Source organism: Cydia amplana, chromosome 15, assembly GCF_948474715.1.
Source record: "Cydia amplana chromosome 15, ilCydAmpl1.1, whole genome shotgun sequence".
Taxonomy (NCBI): Eukaryota; Metazoa; Arthropoda; class Insecta; order Lepidoptera; family Tortricidae; genus Cydia; species Cydia amplana.
Genome location: NC_086083.1, coordinates 3,166,448 through 3,190,386, shown reverse-complemented (window position 1 = coordinate 3,190,386; position 23,939 = coordinate 3,166,448). Strand labels below are relative to the sequence as shown.

The 23,939-nt window shown below is 38.4% G+C and overlaps 1 protein-coding gene across 1 annotated transcript; it reads left to right on the top strand.

The window, feature by feature from the left end:
• Positions 1-1,691: 1,691 nt before the first annotated feature.
• LOC134654453 (centrosomal protein of 97 kDa-like) lies at positions 1,692-23,459 on the top strand. Its single transcript, XM_063509896.1, has 14 exons — positions 1,692-1,911; positions 2,353-2,497; positions 3,702-3,817; positions 5,447-5,646; positions 13,777-13,860; positions 14,083-14,239; positions 15,199-15,277; positions 16,272-16,457; positions 17,591-17,961; positions 18,247-18,428; positions 19,667-19,850; positions 21,257-21,364; positions 22,209-22,300; positions 23,218-23,459. The coding sequence occupies exons 1-14, from the start codon at positions 1,741-1,743 to the stop codon at positions 23,339-23,341; spliced, it is 2,199 nt and encodes a 732-aa protein (XP_063365966.1). The 5' UTR covers positions 1,692-1,740; the 3' UTR covers positions 23,342-23,459.
• The last annotated feature ends 480 nt before the right edge of the window (positions 23,460-23,939 follow it).

Here is a 23,939-nt window from a genome sequence, read left to right as displayed (position 1 = left end):
AAAGCCCTAAGAATTATTTTGGGTGCAATGAGGTCTAGCCCAATCAAGGCTATGCAGGTAGAGTGTGTTGAGCCTCCCCTCGCTTTGCGCCGTCAATTCTTAGCGGATAGTTATTTTTTCCGATTGCTACAATTCTCGTATCATCCTATCATTCACCGTTTATATGACCTTAAAGCAGTGTCTGCCCCTAATCGTCTTGACCTACCCTGTCTTGTGAATAGCCTAAGAAAGTTTCAAACTCTCAAAGATCCAGTTTACCATACCCGCCGACTACCTTTGTATGAATTTAACTACGCGATTATCATTTACCAGCCCCGCGTTATTCTAAACTTCGACATTTGTCATAATGATCCTCATGCAGATGAGTACCTCCGCCAGATCCTTACGCGCGAATGGCATGACTGGAACACTATATTCTGTGATGCATCTAAATTATCACCAACTGGCTGTGTGGGAGTAGGAGTTTTCCACTCTCAATATAACATAGTACAAAAAATTAAATGCCCTCCTGAAACGTCTGTATATACTGGAGAATGTATTGGCATTTTGGAGAGTGTGAAGTTTATTATTCTTTTCAAACTTAAGAAAGCTATCATCTTTTCAGATTCCCGTAGTTGTCTACAAGCACTACTATCTAACCCGTTTTCGTCCAAATTCCACAACCCAATTATCCTCCAAATTAAGGAGAATCTTCTAATTTGTAAAAAAAGGGGGTTTGAGGTTGCCTTGATCTGGGTTCCGGGCCACTCAGGGGTCTCAGGGAATGAACGAGCTGATCGGGTAGCTAAGGAAGCCGTGGTTTGCGGTGACAAAACGCCTTTCAGGAACTACTGTTATGATTTAGTCCCTCTGGCCTCTAGTTGGCTTTTCCAAGCCTGGTCGGCCAAGTGGACTGCCGCTAATCGATCCCGAACCAAATCTTATTACCTTGTACAACCTGATGTACCAAGAAAACCTTGGTTCTCAAGGATTTTTATCCCAAAACAGTTCTGTTCCATAATTATTCGAATGAGACTGGGCCATTGCTGTTCTCCTGTCCATCTGAAAAAAATCCATAGTCGAGACTCCTCGCTGTGCGAATGTGGGCAGGAGGAAGGTGACTTAAATCACATTTTTCTTGCATGCCCTTTATATAATCATGATTATCTTTATGCGGATCTTTTTCACCTTAAAGTTTCCTTACCTACTTCTATTATACAATTGATTAAATCCAAAGACAAATTTATATTTTTAGCTCTAGCTTCTTTCTGTGAACTTAATAAATTGAAACTTTGATATATACCATTTTTGAAATCAGCAACTATTATTAATTATCTCATTATAATTCCTAAATTTTCGATTTATATACATATCGACATGACACTGGCTACTGTAATAAACGCCATTAAAAAAAAAAAAAAAAAAAAAAAAAAAAGTGTTCTGTGATTGTGATTGATTGTTACGTATTTACACGATAAATTAAATAAACATCGAAATTGATAGTATTATTAAGATATCAGCAACTTTATTCGAAGCGTATTTATTTATTGTTACCAAAAATTATTTACTGTAAATATCTGGGCGTTGACAGTTAACCAATAATTGTAATTAATATTCAGAACGTGAATTTACGAATGTTGATTTTTGTGAAAAACTGCATCAAATTTCTAAATAAATAAAAGATGCTATAAAGTACAATACGATGGGTATGTTTGTTATTGATAATGTATATGGTTTCGCTTGGATAGTTCTGTAACCGTTATGATGTTTGCAGAGGAGTCTAATAGCGAAACATTGGACCTGTCGAGGCGTGGGTTGAAGAAAATAGAGAAAGCGCCATCCGATGATGGGAAAACTATAATAAACTTGATCCTGGACCAGAACGAGCTGCAACGGCTGGACAACCTGGACACGTACAGTCGTGTCGAAAACGTAAGTCACTCGCGTACTAAGAGAAAACAGCAGAGATATCAGCATACATTCCACATGCTAATTCATACAAATCCTACAATGGCTTTAATCACAGTTAATTTATTCAGTAATCTTCGTGAAGAATCTGATTGCATGAATCTTACTAATAAAATAAAATGCTTTCAATTGTCTTGGCAAAATTGTTTGATTTGCTAAAAGGCAACAAGTTTAATTTAATAAATTTTAATAGTTACGTCCTGAACTTTTTGCAAAGGCTTAAGGATGTCTATACTTGTATACCAATTTTTTTATGGTTTTCAATTTCAATTTGAAAATAACTTCCCGTCACATTCTGTACCTATTCACATTTAAGTGATTTTTATAGCTTAATTTTGGAAACAACTGGCTTAACCACGGGAGCTTTGGACGCAGTTAGTTTAATCGATATACTTAAAATTCCAGTTGTCAATATGCAACAACTTCCTGCTGCGGATGCACAGTGTGTCGCGCCTCACCAACATCCGCATTCTGGCCCTCAACAACAACGGCATCCTGCAGATTGAGGGGCTCAAGGATCTGATATACCTTAAAGTGCTGAAATTGGCTGGTAAGTATCCTCTCTACTATATTTTTTTTTGAAATTTTAAATCTGGCAACAAGGCCCATATTACAAATACCTAACAGATTTACATACATATGTATTTTATAAACTTAAAACTAAACACTACTATATTAACCTCCACCTGTGACTTGAGCGTTGTCCTAACCTTTCTGCCCCTCAAAAAGAATGGCTTACTGGAAAATTTGGATTACTGGAAGTTAGAGCAAATCTGCACATTATTTTGATGTGTTTTTAATATGCCGTTTACTATTTCTAAGATGTCAATTTGCAAACATGTTTTTTTTTTAAATTTATTTAGAAACAAACAGTCTTATAAAACATGTAGGTAAGTAAGCTAAACAGCTAGAATTTTTTATAATGTAGACCTATATTTATTTTATTTTAGTTAGTTGTAGTTTTTTTTGTTAGTTATTTTGTTAAGACATTCAAATTTTGAGGTTCTTATGTAATTAATTGTGCGAGATAATATTGCAGATAACAGACTGGGGAATGACATCATACAAACTGTATCCAAGCCAGAACTCTTAAATTGGGCAATTACTGTAACAGACAGTGTGATTCATTTACTTATCTTGTAGATGTAATCCTTGTTTTTATATCCCAGACACTAAAGTGACAGTTTGATTTGTCCAACCCATCTGTCATTTTAGACCAAAATTTGTACAAAAGCAGGATTGTAAAAGTAAATATAAAGTTTAAATTTAAGTGTAGTAAAAATTGCATATAGTACAGAGCGAGCTCCCATCTTAAAGGTCGGCAATGCACTTACAACCCTTCTGGTGTTGCAGGTGTCCATGGGCGACGGTAATCGCTTATCAGGCGATTCGTCTGCCCGTTTGCCTTCAATATGATTAAAAAAAAGTAAATAGGCCATCAAAACTGTCAACTGAAATGGATATGGAATTTAAAAACAGAGCCAGGCGTGGCTCGCTCCGCGATTTCGTCACCTCGCTACAAGTATCTACAAGTACATGCGGCCCACACCAATTTTGGTGTCTAGCCTAGTAGTTGCCGCGCACCGCTACGGATCGGACGCCTGCTCGCGCTTGCGCAACCTTAGCGGTCATATCTGTCGTAATAGACTCGTTTTGTTAGAGAGTGAACCTTCTGTACCTAGTACTATTATTTATTCTGTGACACAGCATATGTAAAAGTGTTTCTCATATTATTTTATTTCTATTTATTACAGGGAACAACATAAAATCAATAGAGCACCTGAACCACAACATGCATCTAGAGCACCTAGATTTGTCCAACAACCAGATTTCCTTCATCGCTGACATCAGCTACTTGAAGAGTTTGAAGGTATTGTGCAAACACACAACACACGCAACACTTCTAACTGTACATTGGTGGACCTAATTACAAAAGGCATAAAGTCCACTGATGTACAGTTAACAGTGCACAGTGTGGGCGATGGTGCATTATGCTTTTATTTTACTTCCTGACTGCTGTTTGTATTGATGTTTTGTGATTGGCAATTTGGCAAAACTTTCAATTGATATTTGCTATTCAAAAAACCAGTGTGGCCCACTGGTTTTTTGGACCTCAAATTTATGGTCATGGGATCAACATCTTACTACAAAACAACAATGAATTTGTCATAATTTATGATTTATCATCAGAGTGACAATGATAAGCAACTTTTTGACAATTGGACACAGCCCATTAGATCCAATTCATCATTCATCCCACATACAGTTGAACTCGCTCATAATAAATTATTCATTATGTATCCGTATGTAACGGATTTGTATCATAATTTTTTATTCAATCGAGAACAGGCAATCTCGTATTTTATTATCGTTTTTAGGGTTTCGTACCCAAAGAGTAAAAAAGGGTCCATATTACTAAGCCTCCTCTGTCTGTCTGTCTGTACCTCATGAACCGTGATATACAGTTGAAATTTTCACAGATGATGTATTTCTGTAGCCTCTATAACAACAAATACTAAAAAGTAAAAGTCCGACTCGCACTTGTACGGCTTTTTTAGGGTTCCGTACCCAAAGGGTAAAAACGGGACCCTATTACTAAGACTCCGCTGTCCGTCCGTCCGTCCGTCTGTCACCAGGCTGTATCTCACGAACCTTGATAGCTAGACAGTTGAAATTTTCACAGATGATGTATTTCTGTTGCCGCTGAAACAACAAATACTAAAAACAGAATAAAATAAAGATTTAAGTGGGGCTCCCATACAACAAACGTGATTTTTGACCGAAGTTAAGCAACGTCGGGCGGGGTCAGTACTTGGATGGGTGACCGTTTTTTTGCTTGTTTTGCTCTATTTTTGTTGATGGTGCAGAACCCTCCGTGCGCGAGTCCGACTCGCACTTGGCCGGTTTTTCTTACTTGGGCATTTGTCCAACCATAGGCCTAGCACATGATTGGCGCGACAGTATCTCGCGGCGACATAGAGTACCCGTCTTTTTCTAACTATATTAATTAAAGAGGGACGGGTAATCTATCTCACTGTGAGATACTGTCGCGCCAATCTTGTGCTAGCCCGGCTGGCCACCTATAAGGTAGAACAGTATGTACTACTTTCTTATTACGTGACATCTAATATTTAAAACCTTCGCGTTTTGAACACATATTAACTCACATTTATAGACGGGTCTAACGCGAAATTTATTCAATTACCTTTATATACCGACGTTTCGACACAGGTTTCACTGGTCATGGTCGCGGCCAACTAAAGTCTCAGCAAAATGTCAAAACAGAGATTTGTGCAACTACCCGACGAAAAGTGTATGAAAAAGTTTGGGGTAGACATCACATTTTCAAACCACCCACTACACATAATGTTAATTATTGTCAATAGTCCGACACGCAACACTCACAATATCGAAACGTCGGTATATAAAGGTAATTGAATAAATTTCGCGTTAGACCCGTCTATAAATGTGAGTTAATATACGTGAAATCTGTTTCCAGCACCTAGCCCTCGAACGCAACCGTATAATCGACCTGCGGCAATGTGACCGCTACCTCCCCCCCAGCCTGGAGCACCTAGGTCTAGCCCACAACAACATCCAGGACCTCAACGAGGTCTGCCACCTAGTGCATCTGAGCAGGCTGGACAGCTTCACTGTGCAGGGGAACCCGTGCGTGGCGATGGCGGGGAAGGATAAGCTGTATCCTTTTCAAACCCTTAGAACATAAGAGATAATGCATTTGCTATTATAATCGGTGCAATGAATTGATATTTTATAGTTACGAGCAGGGGGCCGATTTTTGAATTACGATCACTCGATTTCGTGTATTTCGTTAAATAATATCTCCACTACTAGGCATTTAAATTCTACTAATAGAATTGAAATCGAGTGGTCAATACCAGTAGATTCCAAATTTCGATCGCTCGTATTTCAAAAATTAGCATTTCGCCGTTTTCCACCGATTTTCGAGTGACGAAATCGAGCGATCGAATTTCAAAAATCGGCCCCCAGTTCTTGTTGTATATATATTTATACAGGGTGTCCCAAGAAGTAGTGATATACTGAAGCTGGGAGGTAGAGGACCTAGAGGGCTATCTGAATCACCCCCATGTATGTTCCGCGATTTTTCGTATTTTCGGAGTTATGATTTTTTTTAATTTTTCACCACAGGTAGGTGAAATCCTACCTACCTTTTAATTATCAAAAAAAAATTAATGCCAAGAAAGATAAAATTACCCAGTATGTTTTATTTTTCTAAGCGCCCTTGAAGTTGTGAACATACTGGGTAATTTTATCTTTCTTGGCATTATTTTTTTTTTATTCCATTCAAAGATCTAACGATAGTAAATGTTACCATACTGAATTGGCCTATCTATCAGCATAGCACACAAAAAAAATCAAGCATCTACCGCAATAATTCACGTCACCATAAATAAAAATCTCATCGTACTCGGCGATAGGTGAAAAATTAAAAAAAAATCATTACTCCGAAAATACGAAAAATCGCGGAACATACATGGGGGTGATTCAGATAGCCCTCTAGGTCCTCTACCTCCCAGCTTCAGTATATCACTACTTCTTGGGACACCCTGTATATTTCGGGAATCTCGGAAACGGCTCTAACGATTTCGATGAAATTTGCTATATGGGGGTTTTTGGGGGACAATAATCGATCTAGCTAGGGCTTATCTCTGTGAAAACGCGCACTTTCTAGTTTTTATGTTTCCGAGCAAAATGTATACATGTGTAAATAAATGTATAAATGTATCAATGTCTAAACACTCTATTGTACAGTCAGCAGCAATAGTTGCTAAACGGGCGAGGTGTTAAAATGATCTTGACACGACTTTATTTTTAAGAGAAAAAGAGCGTAATTTTGTACACCTCGCCCGCCTAGAAACTTCTGCTGCTGACTGTACCATCAGCCGTAAAAGTGCATGGCGACTATCAATGAATTCATTTATAATTTCTCCATGCAAATTCGCAGCTACTATACACAAGCAGGCATGCATCAGAGTGGGGTCGGTTAGTATGATGCCTGTACTGAAAATGATAATATTTTTTATGTAAAGAACAAATCTGTCGCTTAACTTCAAACTCGGGTAAATCCATTCGACCCTCTCAGAAAATATCTACCCTATTACCTTTTCTTAATACCAAAATAACATAAGTAGCATTCCATCATTACGTAAGGCACATTCACACCCATTTTTCGACTTCCGAGCCTGGTTCTTTTTTTTGGCATGCCTTTTTATTAGGGTTCTGTACCTCAAAAGAAAAAAACGGAACCCTAATAGGATCACTCGTGTGTCTGTCCGTCCGTCTGTCACAGCCTATTTTCTCCGAAACTACTGGACCAATTAAGTTGAAATTTGGCACACATATGTAAGTTTGTGACCCAAAGATGGACCTATAACGTAAATGAATTTTATATATGGAGGCCATTTTTGGAGGGTAAATTAAAAAATTTAAGTTAAATTAAGTTTTCCAAACGATATCGTGTTACATATCAAATGAAAGAGCTCATTGTAAGAATCTCAAATATTTTTTTTATCATTTTTGGATAAATACATAAATGGGTGAATCAACTTTTAAATGTCCACATGATGAAATTGTGGATTTTTATTTTTAGTTCTTATTTTCCATATTTATATATTTTATTCTAAAGATAATGTTCTCTTGTTTATGATTATGCATACAGCAGAGCTGTTTCTTTAAGAATTTAGTGAATTTGGCTAAAAATGTTCACCAGCCCAGATCAGCCCTGTCCCCTGGGCCACTCTCCAAAAGTATTTTTAAACAAACTAGATATCAATTATTGTTTAAAAATTATTATAGTTACATTCATTAAACAATGCAGTTTAATATGTTATCTTTATATATGGCATATATCTCACGAAATCTCGCAATATATCCCTTAAAAGTGTCCCCTGGACAACTCTTATTTAACAGAATCGGAACTTTTTAATTTAAACGCGAAATAGTTATAGTAATGAAAGAAAATTGCTCCTGCTACTTTCTTTTATATTGTGTTATTGTATCTTTAAACATTTATGAACTGCTCTTGAATTTAAAAAGAAATAAAATAATGATATGTGGTTTTCAATTAAGGGACAATGGAAATATTAATAATAAATCTTAAAGAGGGTACTAAATGAAACAAATTTAATAAAATATCAGAAAGCAATAACATATATATGTATGTTAGTGCTTTCTGATAGATAATTAAATTTGTTTCATACCTTATAAAAAATCTTATCTCACCGTTTTTGCCTAAGGGACAACCAAAATGTCCTACGGACAACCACTTCCGTTGTCCAAGTGACTAGTTGTCTGAGAGACTTTTCTAAAACTTTCAGCCGTATAATAAATATTAAAGATTTTTATGTTTTTTTCACCCTTACGGTAAAATATATATAAAATAGTATCTGGTACAATGTCATTTATTGTAATATGTTAAGTATTTATGTATTTGTGCCAGTGGTCTGATGGACATGCAGTAAAGCCACACACGCTCTCCAACAGTACTCGACCGACTGACGCCGCGAATTTCGTGTAATCAAAATGACGGGTACGCCTATCTGCTTACCAGAAATTTGAACTTGTCAAGTATCTTACTACGTTATCTATATTTAGATTTCATAACTAATTTATGGTTGTCCAGTTGACCTGCATGGCGTGGATAATTAAAGGGACAAAATTAAAAGGCAATTTATTCATAAACCAACTAACGCAAATATAATAAATCGGTATGTTTTATTAATTATACTTATCCATAAACATGATTATGTGTTTAAATACCAATTCCACAACAGTATTTTTTTATGATACAAAGTTTTATGGTGCACCGTTGCACGGGGACAATCTGTCCTACTATTGAAAACCAACTTTTGGTCTTTTGGACAACCAATATAGAACGGGTAAATTGTAAACAAAATAAAATGTTTTGTAATAAACTGTTAGATAATATTAATAGGAACATAACGGAATACTAAAAAACTCATTACTTTTATTTAATACAAAATTATCGTTCAGGGACTGTTGGATGCGTTTTAAGCATGTGTGAGTGATCGTATTAATGTATGCATGTATGTGTCAAATTCAGTCGCAAATAAATCTTCAAACAGTCCACACGTCTATCTCTAAGAAAAATCCCTACATACAAATATCAACCTTATTACAAAGAACATTTGGTCGACATCGAACCGGAGGAGGAACCAGATAAGCGAAGTCCAGCCGGCCGGCGAGAACAATAGAGGACCGCATTCCTGAGCCTATAGTTGCTATCTGCAGTTGCAAGTTATAAGGAAATTATGACAAATTAAATAAAGTGAAGATTATCAAGTTGTGTTATCGTGTTGTTTACGTGAATGAACAAGTAAATACTGCAATATGAGTACTAACATACAGTTAATTCGTGTTTTGGAGGATACAGCATTATTATTGAAGAAAACTGAAACTAATTTGAAGAAATGTCCCAAACAACGTTTAACTAAAGGCTACTTAGAATCTCGAGCACAGTGTATCGACGCTTATTGGAAAACATTTACATCGGCGCATAAACAGCTGGTACAGAATACTACAATGCAGGAGCGCGGCGAGATGCAGTACTTTCTTAAGGAAGATTATTACGTCGTGGAGGAGTTATACCTATGTTTACAAGGTGATATCAAGGACGCGCTCGCTGTTGCCGCTCCCACACATGTTCAAGGAACAAGTTCGCTGGATATCACGATGTTCGAAGCTGTGCAACAACATGTCAAGTTACCTGCTATTGTTTTACCTGTGTTTTCTAATAACTGTGAAGAGTGGCCGACGTTTCACGACTTGTTTACGTCGTTAGTACATAACAACACGAGTCTTAGTAAGGTTCAGAAACTGCACTATTTAAAGTCAAGTATCGCCGGTGAAGCAGCTGCCTTATTGAAGCATGTTACGATTACAGAACAAAATTATGAGTTAGCCTGGGAGACTTTAAAGCAAAGGTATGGTAATAAGAGGTTAATTGTGAACTCCCTTTTGAAGAGATTGTTTAATCAAAAGAAGACTACTACGCAAACATCTACTCAAATAAAACATCTACTGGACACTACGACGCAATGTTTGAATGATTTACAAAATCTTCAAGTGAATATTAACGAGTGGGATCCGTTCATAATATACCTGGTAGTGAACCGACTCGACAACGAAACTCATAAGGATTGGGAGGAACATGCCTACAGTTTAAGTGCGGACCAGTTGCCCAAGTGGACTGATTTAAAGAAATATCTCGAGTCGAAGTTTCGCACGTTAGAACTAGTTAACCCTGTCACGGCTACCGTACCTAAAGAAGCAAAATCAATTAAGGAGAAGTCTTACCATGTAACAACACCATCGAAAAGCTGTGTTTTATGTAGGGATGAACACACTTTATGTCACTGTCAAGAGTTCACGAAAATGTCACCTGTGGAGAGAATTGACTATGTGAAGAAAACTAAATTATGTTTCAACTGTCTCCTTCCTGGACATTCTGCATCACGATGTCGTCTTTCCTTTTCATGTCGTATATGCAAAAAGAGGCATCACACCATGATACACCAAGAGCAGAATAAGGAGTCAGTGAAAACTCAAGCTCACCACAGTCGGCTTACACACCACGAAGAAGACCCGCAGAACGATGAATAAGTAGAAGTGGTGGAAATTTCGTGTAACTTTGCCTGCAAGAAATCCAAAGGCCTGCTAGCGACGGCAATGATATCCATTAGGGACGACGAAGGTCACGTGACTCCCCTTCGTTGTTTAATTGATCCAGGGTCAGAGTCAAGCTTTTTAAGCGAACGCGCAGCACAAGCTCTGCGAGTCAAGAGGTCACCTGTGAGAGGAACTGTTACCGGTGTCGGCGACCTCCAGATCAAGATCAACAGCGCAGCACATGTTCAAATATTGTCAAATCAAGATGACAGTTTCCAGCTAGATGTCAAGGCTTATATAATGCCCTCAAAGCTCACATCACAACTACCATCAAGGAAGATAAAGTATGACCCACAAGCCTGGTCACACATACAAAGACTCACTCTGGCTGATCCTAAGTTCCACCAGCCAGGGCGAGTAGACATGCTACTTGGTGTAAAAGTGTATGCACAAATACTAGAAGGAAAGGTTAAGAAAGGTCCACCTGGCACTCCATGCGCTCAAGAAACAAGCCTAGGTTGGATAATATTCGGAGACGTAGAAGGCACAGCAGACACTTTACAAGAAACCATAGTTGTGATGCATCATCAGGTCGACGTAGACGACATGTTAAAGGCATTTTGGGAGATAGACACTACAGATACAAAGAAGAGTCTCACGAAAGAAGAAGAAAGGTGTGAAATGATTTACAAGGAGACGCATACAAGAAACGAAGAAGGAAGATACATAGTAACGTTACCATTCAAAAAAGAAGAACCACTATCTCCAAAAGGACACACAAGAGACATCGCCATGCTGAGACTGAAACAACAAGAAAGAAGATTCGAAAGGGATCCTAATCTGAAGAATGAGTATGTTAAAGCTATATAAGAATACATGAAACCAAACTACATTGAAGAAGTTCCTGAAGAAGAAGTTAACGAGGAAGCAGTATACCTACCATATCACGCTGTGATTAAAGAAGAAAAAGAAACTACAAAGACTAGAATAGTCTTTAATGCTTGTCCTAAAGGCTCTAATGGCGTATCCCTGAACGACGAGCTCCTAGTCGGTCCTCATTTACATGAAGACATGCGAAATCTAGTCATGAGATGGCGCATGCGACGTGTAGCCATGATATCAGACATAAAGAAGATGTACTTGCAGATTCTGATGAGCCCGAAGGATACCGATTTCCAGAGGATACTATGGCGTAAAAATACAAGCGATCCAGTTAAACACTACCGACTGCTTCGCGTGACTTTTGGCACTGCTTCTGCGCCTTATCTTGCTGTCAAGACGCACCAACAAGTGGCAGAAGATGAAGGCAAGGAGTACCCGCTTGCATCGAAAACCATAAAAGAAGAGACAGACCTGGAAATTAAAAAAGTAACAATAAAAGTTAACCTAGAGATGAAAATACAGAAGTTTACAAACCCTTACCTGAGAAGTTTAAAGACTATACTTTACCTAATTTACTGAAGTCCATCGTTTATGCCAGAAGATTCTTGACGTACCTAAAAGAGAAAACCACAAACACGGAAAAGACAATAACAACACAAGAATTAGAGGAGGCATTACTGGTGTGTACAACTACAAAGGCTGTGCAAGCAGAATATTTCAATGAAGACATAGAAAGCATAAAAACGAGAAATAGAGTAAGCGCTAAGAGCAAATTAAGAACCTTAAACCCTTACCTTGACGAAAACTACATCATCAGGGTGGGCGGTAGATTGTGCCATTCTGAGCTAGATGAAGAACGAAAGCATCCTATAATTTTATGTAAATGTCACTTTACGTACCTCATCATGCACGACGCCCACCGAAGAACCTTACATGGGCGATATCAGCTGACTCTGAATTATATAAGGTCGAAGTACTAGATCTTAAGAGTAAAGGGACTGACAACTTAACCCGTGTATACAGTGTTAAAAGTGGTGATTCAATCATAAAAAGAACTATTACTAAATTGTGTCTTATGCCCGTTGATACAGAATCTTAATTTAGTTAATGCTCCAATTGAAATTAATTTTGCATGTAACTACTTATGTTTCAAGTCTTCTACTTTGTTTCTGTCACTAAAGCTTAGATAATTGTATAAATTTAGTAATTGAATTTTACCTTAATTGCTGACATGTTGTTGTATAATACTCTCTCATACTTGCTTTTCCTTACTATACATAGTGCTATAGTTTGTCAATGCAATTGCATGCATATAATGTAGTTTATCATACAATTTGTTATAGTAAATACTATGTACAATTTTGTAGATGAGTATCTATACCTATGTAGTTTAATAAAAGGTCGATACCCTTTTGGTGGGCGGTATGTTGGATGCGTTTTAAGCATGTGTGAGTGATCGTATTAATGTATGCATGTATGTGTCAAATTCAGTCGCAAATAAATCTTCAAACAGTCCACACGTCTATCTCTAAGAAAAATCCCTACATACAAATATCAACCTTATTACAAAGAACAGGGACTCTGTACGTGTGATGGTGAACACTAAAAAGTTGATTCACCCAAATAGCAGTTATTCAAGAAAATAGGCAAAAAATGACCACCCCTACTGGGTCTAAAATTTTGAAAAAAATACATCAAATAGTTCTTTACCTATAGATGACAGGAAAACCTATTAGAAATGTGCAGTTAAGCGTGAGTCGGACTTAATGTACGGAACCCTTGGAACGCGAGTCCGACTCGCACCTGGCCGGTTTTTTATAGTATAATATTAGTATTATATTAAAGCTGCTTGTTTTCTTTTTTTTTATAACCTATATTGTATACCTTGGAATACAATATAGGCAGTGCACTGATGGGCAAAGGCTGCTGGGGTTTTCTTAATAAACTGTTTAATTTACTTTTACTATAATACGTCGTAAAGAAAAATAAGTCGACAAAGTAATTCGGAATTAAAGCAAATATTTCGTAAGCGACTCGTTTCGCATGTAAAATTCGCCAATACTTTGTACTTCACGTAGACTTTGCATAAATAAAGATTTTTGTTAAAAAAAAAACTAGCTGAAAAACTTACCATTTTCATGGAATGCTCCAAATAATCTGACAGATGTATTTACCCAAGTTTGAAGTTAAGCGACTCAAATATGCTACGGATCATTGGAAAACAAACCAAAAAACTCCATTCCCTGTAAATGTAAAACTCCTTGAATCACAGCTCAGAGGGTTTGACTACCGCCCTTTTGTGTTGAACTGGATCCTAAATGTGAAGACCATCGATGGATTCGTCGTCAGTGCTATTGAAAGGTGAGCATTTACTTCCAATACACCGAATCGATCTATTGATTGATGATCATATGGGGCATTATCTATGAAAAGGGACCTTATTGTCGACGGCGCTTACGCCGCACAGCGTCGCGCGGCATTGTATTTATGTCGGCGCATCGTTAATAATGGCGTAAGCGCCATCGACAATAAGGTCCCTTTTCATAGATAACGTCACATATGATAATGATAACTTTGTTGTAGTCTAAAAGCGGAGTGGCTATACAGCCAAGGTAAAGGCCGACATTATCACTCCGGCCAACACCAGGAACTATGCGAGTACCTGGCCTCCACGTGCCCCCTGACAGCCGATGCTCTAGACACCGAGGACCAAAGGAAACTGCGCCTTATATTGAGCAAGGTACGACTCATTTTTGATAACTTGTAGCAGTCTAAAAGCGGAGTGGCTATACAGCCAAGGTAAAGGCCGACATTATCACTCCGGGCAACACCAGGAACTATGCGAATACCTGGCCTCCACGTGCCCCCTGACAGCCGATGCTCTAGACACCGAGGACCAAAGGAAACTGCGCCTTATATTGAGCAAGGTACGACTCATTTTTGATAACTTGTAGTGTAAAAGTGGAGTGGCTATACAGCCAAGGTAAAGGCCGACATTATCACTCCGGGCAACACCAGGAACTATGCGAATACCTGGCCTCGACGTGCCCCCTGACAGCCGATGCTCTAGACACCGAGGACCAAAGGAAACTGCGCCTTATATTGAGCAAGGTACGACTCATTTTTGATAACTTGTAGTGTAAAAGTGGAGTGGCTATACAGCCAAGGTAAAGGCCGACATTATCACTCCGGCCAACACCAGGAACTATGCGAATACCTGGCCTCCACGTGCCCCCTGACAGCCGATGCTCTAGACACCGAGGACCAAAGGAAACTGCGCCTTATATTGAGCAAGGTACGACTCATTTTTTGTGTGTACATATTAGAATCGTTACATTGCGTTATTTGATCGGTCGGCTGAATTGAAGTAACCTCAATGGTCCGCAATGTAACTAAAATCGTATACGAGTTCGCGCGCCGTCTAAATGAGCCCTTAGTCACATTTGTTTATGTTTTTTCAGTTTCTCTTAATTAAACAACTGAGACATTCTTCAATGGTAGTTAATTTTAAGACACCATTACCTTATAGTTTTTTTTTACTTAACATTTTAGTAGAAAAGGGCGGGTCTAGATGTCATAGGTGCCAGGCTAATCTTGTTAAGGCAGCGTTACACATATCAATGTTAATGTTAAGGTTCCTTTACACTGTACTACAATATTATCCTTTTATTAAGTGTTTAAACTAGGACGTTTTTTCAGGCGCAGCATCATCAGCAGCAGCTGAAAGACCAAAACCACAGCCCTATAAAGCCCAAGTTACAATCTCCAAGAATGCAATGTAAGTTTACCCAGTAGAATTACCTACAAAGCAATGTGGTTTAATTTGACTACATAGACACCGCATTATGAAGCGTTTACGAAGGGCGTGAAATCACTATACATTATAATATTCGAGTATACGCTACAACAGACGCTACCTATCAGTGGCGGCGCGTCCATAAAACCCGATTCCCACCGGCTTGCCTGTTTTTGGACGTTTGAGCAGAGTTGTAAAGGAAATATGTAAGCCGAATTAGCCCCGGCTTGCCTATGGATATGTTTGACGCGCCGCCACTGCTACCTATTGTATATTTTCTATTTTTAGGGTTCCGGACCTCAAAAGGAAAAAAACGGAATCCTTATAGAGTTATAGGATCACTCGTGCGTCTGTCTGTCCGACCATAAAATACTGGGTCTAAAATTTTGAAAACATACACAAAATAATTATTTACCAATAGATGACAGGAAAACCTATTAGAAATGGGCAGTTAAGCGTGAGTCGGACTTAATTAGTTTTTGATCCGACCCCTACGGGTTTTCTAAAGTAATGTTACACATAAAAAATACATTATTAAACATTGGGTAATGTACGGAACCCTTGGAAACCGAGTCCGACTCGCACTTGACCGGTTGTTTTTAGGGTTCCGTACCCAAAGGGTAAAAACGGGACCCTATTACTAAGACTCCGCTGTCCGTCCATCCGTCCGTCCGTCCGTCTGTCACCAGGCTGTATCTCACGAACCGTGATAGCTAGACAGTTGAAATTTTCACAGATGATGTATTTCTGTTGCCGCTATAACAACAAATACTAAAAACAGAACAAAATAAAGATTTAAGTGGGGCTCCCATACAACAAACGTGATTTTTGACCGAAGTTAAGCAACGTCGGGCGGGGTGAGTACTTGGGTGGGTGACCGTTTTTTTGCTTGTTTTGCTCTATTTTTTGTTGATGGTGCGGGACCCTCCGTGCGCGAGTCCGACTCGCACTTGGCCGGTTTTTTTATCTCCCACAGCTCGCATGACGCCCCGCCACATGGGGCGTTCCCCCGACCGTCTGACCTCGAGCTACCACTCCGCGCTGTCTAAAACTAACTCCCCTCACTCAATGTCCACGTCGTACACCGAGATACCGGCCGCCATGAGCCAGAGCTTCGACTCGCCGGGCTTGTATGAGAAGACTAAAGACGAGAAGGAAAAAGGTAATACGAACTATACTTCGTTTTTTTTTGCATTAGAAATAAGGTAAACAATCTTGATGTGTCTTTTAATTGAAAAACACATTTTTTATAATAAGTTACGGTAAATATGTAACAATTATGAATCTAATACGATCTTTTGTAGTCTTCTGCTTTCATAAGTAATAGTTATTGATTTTTAAAAAGCGTTTTTCAATTAAAAGACATGTCAAAATCTCTTACCTTTTTTCAAGTTCTTTCTAATGCTAAAAAAAAACGAACTATAGCACAACTATGGAAGTTGACTAGACCTCAAAAATGTACGGGAAATGAGCCGCGAGCGACTCAACTGTACTCTGTACTCGCCATCAGATATAGAGGAGCGACCAAGGTGCTCACAAATATCTGAATACGCCTCTATTGTCAAGGCGTTAAATGCGTGTTCAGATATTTTTGAGCACCTCGGCCGCTCCCCTATATCTGATGGCGAATGTACAGCGCGCATATCGACAAATTCAGATATTGTACAGTCACCTGCATTAGCCAATCTAAACTTTATTTCACGTTCTGTTTCGGTTCTCTAGGATTATCATTTATCAAGATATCTTGTTAGATTTAAATAAATTTATATGTTGTCAAAGACAATTTTAACAATTTTAAAAATGATCGTGTTTTGTAGGTATAATAAACTTTTTAGTTTTAAACTAGTTTTTAAGACAGTGCTACGCCCTTGCAGGGCGACCATGTACCAAATGTTTATGTAACACCTTATTATAACCATGGTTTATGCATAAAATAAATGAAATGAGATTTTTTTCTGTGCATATCCTTGATAATTTTTAACAAATGTTTATGTATCAACACGAAAGGAGAATATTTTGAATATAGGTATTACGTATTGTTTCAGTAGACGAGTAAGAAATTATACCTAAATATTTTGACAACGTATCAGTGGCGGCGCGTCAAACATATCCATAGGCAACCCGGGGCTAATTTGGCTTACATATTTCCTTTACAATTCTGCTCAAACGTCCAAAAACAGGCAAGCCGGTGGGAATCGGCTTTTATGGACGCGCCGCCACTGCAACGTATTTTCGTGCCATCCCGTAGACATAAACGACATTATTTTAGATATGATTATTGTGTATATTTTGCAGAATTACCCATCAAACCAGTGAACCAATCCCTGGAGGCCGCATCAAAAATGGTCCCCGTACCAGAGTCCCTAATGAGCCCGGACTACCAAGACCCCATATACGACATACAGCGGACCATACCCAAACCGAACCCTATAAACGTCTCCAACACGTCAAGCCCCTCCAGCAACAGCAGTCTACACGAAGACAGGCCGCACAGACAGATAACACAACCGAAAGTTATTAATAATAGTTTGAAAAGTTCCCCCAAACTGCCGAAAAGTGCCACGTCTTCGCCTAAGATGAAGGCGAAGATGGAACAAAGGAAAGGCAGCTTGAAGTTTGAACCCAAAGAAAAGGTTAACGGGGTTTCTAGAGATGAAATTGATCAGGTAAATTGGCTTATTTACTTCTTTATTTCTTTTCATTGAGGACTTTGATAATATATGTTTTGTTTAATTTTTAACTAGGACTAAGCTGAATTAGCCTTTCAAATTCAATTAGTCAATTATTGTAAGTTAGTCCGTAAAATGAAATATGCTTTAATCATTCTTCAGCAAAATTAAACACACCATTTTTTCCATGTAATGACTTTTAACCTTATAAAACTCAGTGTAGTGTAGAAGTACCTACAAGAAAATAATTTACAAACTTCTCATAAAAACATTTTTTTATAGGAAAAGATGGAGATAATTAAGCTAGCGTCAAACCAAAGAAGACAGAAAAAGATGAGCGCAGAATCCATGGCGGCGGTGACTATACAGAAGATGTGGCGGGGATACAGAAGTAGGAACCTGAATAAGGATACACTGAGGATCCTACACGCGATACAAGCGGCGAGGGCGAGGCAGCATATACAGTAAGTCCAGTTGGTTAATTCTCAGCGGTTACCACCAATTTGTTACCACTGGTAACAGCTGGGATATATTTTCTCACCTATTACCACTCACTATTGGGAAAAAATTGGTGATCACCACCAAGTTCACAAAAAAAACTGAGTTCCTTTCACGAGTGATACAATTTCTAAAATAAAAATTTCTAAATTAATAACTGGCTTGATACTACCACTACACCTTATAAAACAAAGTCCCCCGCCGCGTCTGTCTGTTTGTGTGTATGTATGTTCGCGATAAACTCAAAAACGGATTATCATGCGGTTTTCACCTATCAATAGAGTGATTTATGAGGAAGGTTTAGGTATATAATTTGTTAAGGTTTTGTGTAACCCGTGCGAAGCCGGGGCGGGTCGCTAGTTATATATTATCAAAGGTTTCATTGGCATTGTTAATCAGTTACCTACAAAAAAAAATAGAATTGTGTACCTCCACCTAGTTTGGCTGTCAAAGTCGGGGGCACTTTTAATTTTTTGTCTAAAAACTTTAACACATTCAGTGCCGAAAACCCGACTATCGGGTATTTTATGATTTCGTTCCCAGGCTTTTGATCCGATAGTCGGGATCGTGGCACTACACCTTTACATGACAGTGTCCTGGCGCGGATGTCTTGTTTGACTGGGTGGCAATGAATGTGTTAAACGATGTTTTGTTTCTTGCTGTTTCTTTTAACAGCTAGCTATTATATTTAGTTACTCTATTTTTGAGGATAATTACATGGACACAGACACACATCATTCGGTTCTCGTATGCTATTTTATTTTTATTGTCATTTTCTTACTTAATGAATGTTTTAATTAGGTATACAGGATTTTGACTCTTGGAGACCCTATACATCTCTAAGGATAATTTGATTAACTACTATATATTGTAATCTTTTAGTTATGATGACACTTAGAGACATTTACATCTCTAAATAATTTTAGATTATAGTTTTGTATCTTTGTGTTCTTTTTTTTCAATACTATTGTTATAGCGTTTTTTTTATAATTCGACATTTAGAGACTTTATACATCGCTATGTAATACTTTAGTTTGATTTTATATTTGCGGCTTAGAAAGTTGTATTTTATAATTGTAGATGTGTTTTTTTTTGCTGTATGTAAATTCCATGTTGACGTGTAAAAGTGCCCTTGTGGCCTATTTGCTGAATAAATGTTGATGTTTGATGTTTTTTTCGGAATGCTAATCCATTTGTTTCCCAGAAGGCTAACCTGCGACATGGAGGCCACGAAAGCGGCGTTGGACAGCGAGCGGAAAATACAACAGCTACAGATGCAGGCGATCAACGCTCTGTGGAAGAAGGTGTCTACGCTACAGAACACAGAGTGTAGCAAACCGGACGTTATGAGGCAACTGACCGAGACCTGCTGCAATTTGCAGCAACAGGTTAGTTTTTAGGGTTCCGTACCCAAAGGGTAAAAACGGGACCCTATTACTAAGACTCCGCTGCCCGTCCGTCCGTCCGTCCGTCCGTCTGTCCGTCCGTCCGTCCGTCCGTCTGTCACCAGGCTGTATCTCACGAACCGTGATAGCTAGACAGTTGAAATTTTCACAGATGATGTATTTCTGTTGCCGCTATAACAACAAATACTAAAAACAGAATAAAATAAAGATTTAAGTGCGGCTCCCATACAACAAACGTGATTTTTGACCGAAGTTAAGCAACGTCGGGCGGGGTCAGTACTTGGATGGGTGACCGTTTTTTTGCTTGTTTTGCTCTATTTTTTGTTGATGGTGCGGAACCCTCCGTGCGCGAGTCCGACTCGCACTTGGCCGGTTTTTTTATGGGCTTACTCATGGCCACAGACTAGCCGAGGCGAAGACGTGGCCTACGATGGAGCGAGCCTGCCCAGAAGGTGCCTGTTCACTCTTGATTTGAAGGTTGCCAGGTTATATGAGCTCGGAAATATTTAGAGTAATAACCTAATAATCGAAGTTATTGGGTTATTACTCAAAATATAATGTAAAAGACTTAGCTAAAAGCCCCTGGGGCCCGTTTCTCAAAAGCTTGTAACCTGTAATGCAAGCGGATGTCACATTTTGACAGATTTTATTAGAAAGGGACTTCCACTTGTATTACAAGTTACAAGCTTTTGAGAAACGGGCCCCTGTGCCCTGTTTATCAAAAGCTTGTAACTTGTAATACAAGTGGAAGTCTCTTTGAGAGCTTTTGTTAGAAAGGGACTTCCACTTGTATCACAAGTTACAAGCTTTTGATAAACGGCACAGGTCTGTTGACTCTGTTGTGTGAATATTTGTAATATAGAGTGTCAATTATATGTAATTTATTATAGGGATGATGACACATGTTGAATTTTATAACAAAATCTAGTAAAATAGATAGCAAACGAGCAATTTATCACAATAATGTGGATATTAATATAAAATATTCAAAAATTACAAAAATACAGGACCTGAAAGTTTCAAAATTTAAGTTTTTTTTTAACTTCCAAAAACGATAAAAGTAAGGGTACCATTCGATTCCTTACATTTCATCCAAAAAAATATTGTATAGCAACTATATACATAAACGCAATATTTCACCGACAAAAACGCAATTTTCTTGTTTTGTCCATACTACAACGTGGGCGATGACGTCACGGCCCTTGGCCGTTTTGTATAGGGCGTTTCGCGAGTGAAGTGCGACTGTCGGCCTTTAACTACAATTTCTGACCTTTGTGTTACTTTAATGCAATGGGTCCCATATAGACATTTGATCCTAAAAACAAACCCGATCGATTAATACCATAAATGAAAATTAGTCATGTAGCCTATTATCCATTGTTTTTCAGGTGGTGGAGCTGCAGGGATGTATGCAGCAGGTGTTGCGCTGCGTCTTGCCACCAGCTGCCGCCCCTGCTGCCACACAAACAGACATTATTGCCGTACATTCACCACAGGTATAAAGTAGTAGTAGTAATCACTTTATTGTACACAACACAGATTTACATACAATTTACAGAAATAAAGTTACCGGATTACACAGGTTTTGATTTATTTGAGTACTTAACCTGAAGGCTACTTAAGCCAATAGAATTCGCGAGAGAAAATGGATAACCTATATAGGGTACTTATATAGGTTAGCCAGAGCTGGGCACTGTTAATCAAAAAGTTAACTTCGTTAATCCGTTAAATAAAAAGTTAACTTCGTTAAACGTTAAAACGTTACTTTTCGAAAGTTTTAACGGAAGTTAAAGTTAATCGTTAACTCGAAATCGTAAATATACGCAATAGGAAATAAAACTAGTAGAGGTAATCATAAATGTTGACGCTCGGTCTCGAACAGTAAGTGTTATATTTGCCTGGCTCGCACCCGTGTATCTTATATGGCAACTGCTCAGGTTGCCGCGTTCGACTCTGTCATACTCTCGTAATAACAAAATTAATACGGCGCACGGGGTAAGCAATATTAGACTCTTAGTCAGTAGTACGCGCGACGATTCGTGCTATGTAAAGTTGCACTGCATACAAACCTAACACAAACTAGTCGGAACGTGATCGGCGCGGCGCGGCAGCGCGCGGTCTTGGTGTGAGTAGGTACTTAAGTATTAACGATTAACGAACTTAAGGAAAGTTAATAAGTCCGTTACAGGTTTTTAAAGTTAACTTAAAAGTTAATCCGTTACTCGAAAACTTAACTTCGTTAATTAACGGATTAACGGACTTCTGCCCAGCTATGAGGTTAGCCAAGTTTAGACAAAAATTTGTATGTATTTATTTAGTTGTAATATGGTGTGGTGTCAGGAGGAGCGGTGTACGTGGCTGAAGCGGCCGCAGTCGCTGGCGCTGGCCCCGGCCGCCGCAGCGCCCGCGCCCGCGCCGGAGTCTCCTCGCGAGCAGCCGTAAGGACACAGCTCTCTCATATTCTTAACCTTGTTCCTGGATTATTGCCCCTGCTCCTCCGACCTTCTTGGGTCGAATCTATAGTTCGTTTTTAGGGTTCCGTACCCAAAGGGTAAAAACGGGACCCTATTACTAAGACTCCGCTGTCCGGCCGTCCGTCTGTCACCAGGCTGTATCTCACGAACCGTGATAGCTACAGTTGAAATTTTCACAGATGATGTATTTCTGTTGCCGCTATAACAACAAATACTAAAAACAGAAATAAAGATTTAAGTGGGACTCCCATACAACAAACGTGATTTTTGACCGAAGTTAAGCAACGTCGGGCGGGGTCAGTACTTGGATGGGTGACCGTTTTTTGCTTGTTTTGCTCTATTTTTTGTTGATGGTGCGGAACCCTCCGTGCGCGAGTCCGACTCGCACTTGGCCGGTTTTTTAGCATTAGAAATAAGATAAGTAAACAATCTTGATGTGTCTTTTAATTGAAAAACACATTTTAAAAATAAGTTACGGCAAATATGTAACAATTATGAATCTAATACGATCATTTATATTCTTCTGCTTTCATAAGTAATCGTTTTTGATTTTTATAAAGCATTTTTCAATTAAAAGACATGTCATGATCGCTTACCTTCTTGCAAGTTCTTTCTAATGCTAAAAAACGAACTATAATTTCTAACTATCCAATCTTAAGAATTGTCACATTATTAACAGAAACATGTTTTTTTTTCTTTCAAAAAATTTATTACATCTTAAATCGTTCCAGCGATCTTAATCGCGTATAATTTGCGCGTTTTTAAATAATCTCTGACACGAGAGCGTCCTTGCGTCGTGCAAGGCGATATTAAGTCGTATTTTGGTTAATATGAATGTGCAATAATCATAAAAGTCGGTCATTGTTTCGTTACAGCAACACCGAACAAACCAACGATGTACAGAACCCAAACGTCGAACATACAGTATCCCTTATACAAGAACCGGTAGAAGAGACGGAAAAACACGACACCAGAGAGAAGGAAATCATCGTGGACTGATGACGAAGGAAACTCAACTTTATTACTAGCACGGTAAGGTTTTACTTGGCTACAACTTTTAAAGTCACTTACGCTCTTGATTAGATAAACGGAAGCAGAAATACTGTCTTTTCAAACTACTTTAAGAGGAAAATGGACGAAATTGTGTATGTTACAAACGTCGATTTTGTTTCCAAAAGTTGTATTAAATATATTAAAACGGGTCACTCACTTATATAAAGTCGATGATGATGTTATGAAAAAGTTGTAGTCAGGCTCTAAGAGGTGACGGAATAGTCAAATGTTTTATTAATTTATTCAATGTCGAAATGTCTCTTTTAATTATTTATTTGCCAAAAATGTATGTTTAAGAATTACGATCTGAATTTACTAATAAAGTTAAATGAGTGTGAAACAAAAACTGTAAAAAAACGATTTGCCTTGAAACGGATTCGCCATTTATTTTATTAATTTACTGACTAGATGTCGTTGGATAATATTCTCATTCTTGCCTAGATCATTAGATTATCCTCTGGCGGCCCAGCATACAATTTTTTTTAATTAAAATTTGCAATCAATCAATGGTATCAGAAAATAAAATAAAAAAATAGGTTACTAA